This window comes from Crinia signifera, chromosome 19 (assembly GCF_055691185.1).
Source record: "Crinia signifera chromosome 19, ASM5569118v1, whole genome shotgun sequence".
Classification (NCBI taxonomy): domain Eukaryota; kingdom Metazoa; phylum Chordata; class Amphibia; order Anura; family Myobatrachidae; genus Crinia; species Crinia signifera.
The window spans coordinates 82533447-82537731 of NC_139226.1; the positions used below are offsets into that span (position 1 = coordinate 82533447).

The window sequence follows — 4285 nt, forward strand, 5'->3', positions numbered from 1 at the left end:
ACAGGGTGTGTGGTCGGAAGAATTCTTCCCGTCTGAAGGAATCACTTATTGGACATCACGTGTGGAACAATTCAGTACCCTTTGGGTAGCAGCGCTATACAGTACCCCCCTTGATTCATATATATATATATATATATATATATATATATATATATAGAAGAAAATGATGAGAGCAAGCGCTCCATAGTGCGTGAATCAGTTAAAAAATTAATACAAGGTAAAACTGGTGATACAGAGAGCAGAGATCACGTACCGAATGAAGCGCAGCCCTCTGACGAAGTCGATGATGAAAAGCGTTGGGGCGTGGCCTAGCGTCACCTCTGACCAGAGTTAACCTGTGGAGAATAGACCACCGCTGCCGTCTTCCGCCTGCTGCCTGCCGCTTGTTGAAAGCCATCCGAGTGTAACCGCTCCAACAACCTGCTGCGGAGTCAGCATTGCTTGTGAATATACTGCGGTGTTTGTACCGCTTCATTCGGTACGTGATCTCTGCTCTCTGTATCACCAGTTGTTTTACCTTGTATTAATAAAATTATAAACTATGCAGTGCTTGCTCTCATCATTTTCTTCTACATAAAAACACCTGTGGATTCAGGACTACCTCTGTGAGTTGGAGTTAAAGCTACCGGGGACATGTTCACCTGAGTGCAATTTAAAAGGACACTTATACAGAGGAAACTCTCTGATGGTATTCACTAATTTGCACACTGTTTTTTCTTTGATATATATATATATATATATATATATATATATATATATATATATTTGTGAAGGTATATACATTTTGTTGACTGACCAGAGACAAAGAGTACTTGCTCTTGAGCATACATGAGTATACAATCACAACAAAGATTGCAAGCTTGCAGGGCCCTCCTAACAGTTTGTTACTACCCAGTTTATTTTTTCACTGTTTCCTATTGTAAAGCGCAATGAAATTTGCTGTGCTATATATATGAAACGGTAAATAAATAAAGGAATTATTGGATATTCTTGCTAATGTAACTTGAATGGCATCCTTTGTACATCTTAAATTTTATTTATATATTCTTACACTATTAGGACTTGATAGTGAAACCGCATACATAACTATCTTTTTAGTGTCTTGGAAATTGCAATTGTATATCTGTCCTGCACTGCCTGTATCAGCAGCTCCAATAATCCATCATTATTCTTTTTCACAAACTCAATCATAAATTTAACGTCAGTGTCCAACCAAAGGAAATTATGGCAACAATGATTGGCTACTATAGACCGATTCATTTGCATCAAAAAAGAGGATAGGTGGGTTGTGGTCTGGTGCATCATCTCTTATAAAAACAGGCCAAGTAAGTAAATAGGGAGTTGACTATAGACAACAGTTTAGCTAAGGAAGATTTAAATAATGATTTGATTATATGTCTAGATAATTTACAATATAGTATTCTAGTCAACAGGTTACCAGTACTGTTGTCTTCACAGTAAAACCTTTGGTTCAAACTAGATTTGTTCCTGTACATACCCTTCAGGGGAAATTTATTTGGGTCATTTGTTTAAGGAGATAAGCTTTATGTCAAAGTTCTATATATCAAAGTGAAATATTTATTGGTGTGTCCATATGGTTTTTAGTAAATGATTTTTGATTGATATTTGCTTCAAATGTAGTAATTTACAAGCACCTCACACCTTTGGTATTCACATAATAGAGTGTTGTGAGCTGCCACATGCAGCCATTTTCACCAGTACTTTATGCTCAGGATCATTGTGCATCTGAATATCTAGACTTGTGTAGGAGTAATGCAGCACTAGTCCTCCAAAGTCACTCATCTGATGCCTGTATAATCATGGTGACAAACGGCTTCTCAGGTGTCCTTCCAGAATATCCCATAAATGCTCAATTGGGTTCAGATCTATGGTGGAAAAGTCATGCTCATAAAACCAAATATGGTCTATGGAAGCCATACCTCCCAATAGGAAATTAATTCTGCAACATGGGATGAAGATAATCACATAATATGATTAGATAGCAGCTAGCATTGATGCTGTGTGCTAAAGCAGCAGTTCTCAAACTGTGGGTCCTGACCCCAAAGTGGGTCCCGACCACCTCAGCATGGGGTCACGACTCCATGTTGCTGGCCATCAGATGAATGTGTTTGTTGAGGGGGGACAGGGGATAACTCATTAAGTAAACACCCACTGCTCCACTCTTCCATCCCCCTTTCCCCCTTTTCCATCCCCTCCGTACCCACTGCCTCCCTCTCACAATAGCGGGTACTTCCCTTCACTGACCACACATGTGGCGGCCATTCTTTGGTAACTTGCTGGGGTCCTGTAATAAATATTTATTGTCTGAGGGGGTCCCAGAGCAAATAGTTTGAGAACCCCTGTGCTAAAGGATCAGCTGCCAGGAAATTGACACATCAACCTTTCGTTATTTATGTTGGAGTCACATAGGAACTAATTTTCTGTCAAGAATTTAGATGGCCAATTTTTCCCCTACTTCATAGTCCACTGTCTATGTTCTTGGCCGTTCTGACAAATAAGTAGCTGTGATAACCTTTATAAACTGTACACTGCTATGTACATCTCAAGTATGATTTTCACTCTGCCGATTGCTCATGCCACCATTTTTCATGACTTTCTAATGCTACATGTTGAAATTTGCAATCACTTGATCTGTTGTTGCTTGACTGTTTTAAGTTAACTCCTGGACAATTGCAATCCCAGAGTATGCATATGTGCTTACTGTGAAGCCCTTGTTTGCGCTATGCTAAATTCCTCATTTACCTAGGAATTACCTGCATGTTTATTAAAGTTTTCCCCCTAATACATCCAGTGTTCTTGAAGAGGATGTGCTATATCGGTGTGCTAGATCGACAAACACACACACAATTATAAGTAATTCATTTATTTCAGTGTTAATCATTCTACTATTATTTATTTTCTAAATTTTACACTGTGATCTATCCAGGTACTAGATGCATGGACAATGATTCCATTCTCCCTTTCTGCTTTACAGTGGGCCACTCACTTTTTCTTGCCCACCAGATCATGCATTTCCAATCCTTCCTTGACACTTGATAAGTAGAGTATCTCCACAATCCATAATGGAAAACTTCATTATGCCACATTCTTACATTTCTGCTTCGCCTCAGGGTTGAAGAGTCTTCCGCTACACATCTTACGTTTAAAAGCCTCCCTGATCTCTTTATTCCGCAAACTATAGATAATAGGATTAAATATCGGTGTCAGCACTGAATAAATGACTGCTAGAACCCGGTCATAGTACAAAGAGTAACTTTTAGTTAGCCGGACATACATAAACACAATACAGGTGAAAAACACCAATACTACAGTCAGGTGAGACACACAGGTGGAGAAAGCCTTTATTCTCCCTTGGGCTGTCCTTATTTTCAATATTGAAAAAATTATCCTAATATATGAGATTATTATAAATATGAATGTTACCAGAATAATAAAACTATTGATTATAAAATCAGCAAGGACATTTATGGTGGTGTCTGTACAAGCCAGACTAAGCAGTGGTGGAAAGTCACAGAAGATGTGCTGAATTTCATTGCTCCCACAGAAAGGCAGCTTGGATATTAAAATAACTTCAGTTATGGGACATAAAAAGCCAATTGAAAAACAGCTGGCTGCTAACTTTATAGTCATTGTATCGGTCATGATAGAAGAATAGTGCAGTGGGTGGCAGATTGCTAAATAGCGGTCATATGCCATGGTGGTAAGAAGATAGCACTCACTGGCTCCAAGAGAATGGAAGAAATAGGTCTGTAAGAGGCAGCTAGTAAAGGATATACTTTTTCTTGGCAGTAGAAGATTAATTAACATCTTTGGAATAGTAACTGCTGTATACAAGATCTCCAGAACGGATAAAATACTAATAAAAAAGTACATAGGGGTATGAAGGCGTGAGTCCACCCTCACTAAGACAAATACAATCACATTACCAACAATAGTAAGAAGGTAGCAGAGAAGGAGACAAGGGAAAAGAATTGGTCCATATTTGTACAGTGTTGGGAATCCTACAAGGATAAATTCCGAGACAGTGCTTTTATTCCAAGTTTCCATTTTCTGATCTGTAATGGAAAAAAAAACCTTTAGATAAAACAGATATAGATCTACAACCAACCTGGCATCCATCCTCAGGAGAGGATAGGTTTCCTCTTCTGAGGATGGATGCCAGGTTGGTTGTCTGATGGAAATTTATTTGGCTGCAGTATATCCTGATGATGGTCCAGTTTGGCCCGAAACGTCACGTTACGGCGGTATGTCAGCATTTACCTGC

At 38.9% G+C, this 4285-nt stretch overlaps 1 protein-coding gene across 1 annotated transcript; it reads right to left on the reverse strand.

Moving 5' to 3' along the window:
* Nucleotides 1–3096: 3096 nt before the first annotated feature.
* Nucleotides 3097–4068, reverse strand: LOC146041571 (olfactory receptor 6N2-like). The gene has a single exon (XM_083161522.1). The coding sequence runs from the start codon at nucleotides 4066–4068 to the stop codon at nucleotides 3097–3099; it is 972 nt and encodes a 323-aa protein (XP_083017648.1).
* Nucleotides 4069–4285: the final 217 nt, after the last annotated feature.

Excerpts from the sequence above, each read along its gene's own strand:
- LOC146041571 (XM_083161522.1), bottom strand. The coding sequence starts at position 4,068 with ATGGAAACTTGGAATAAAAGCACTGTCTCGGAATTTATCCTTGTAGGA.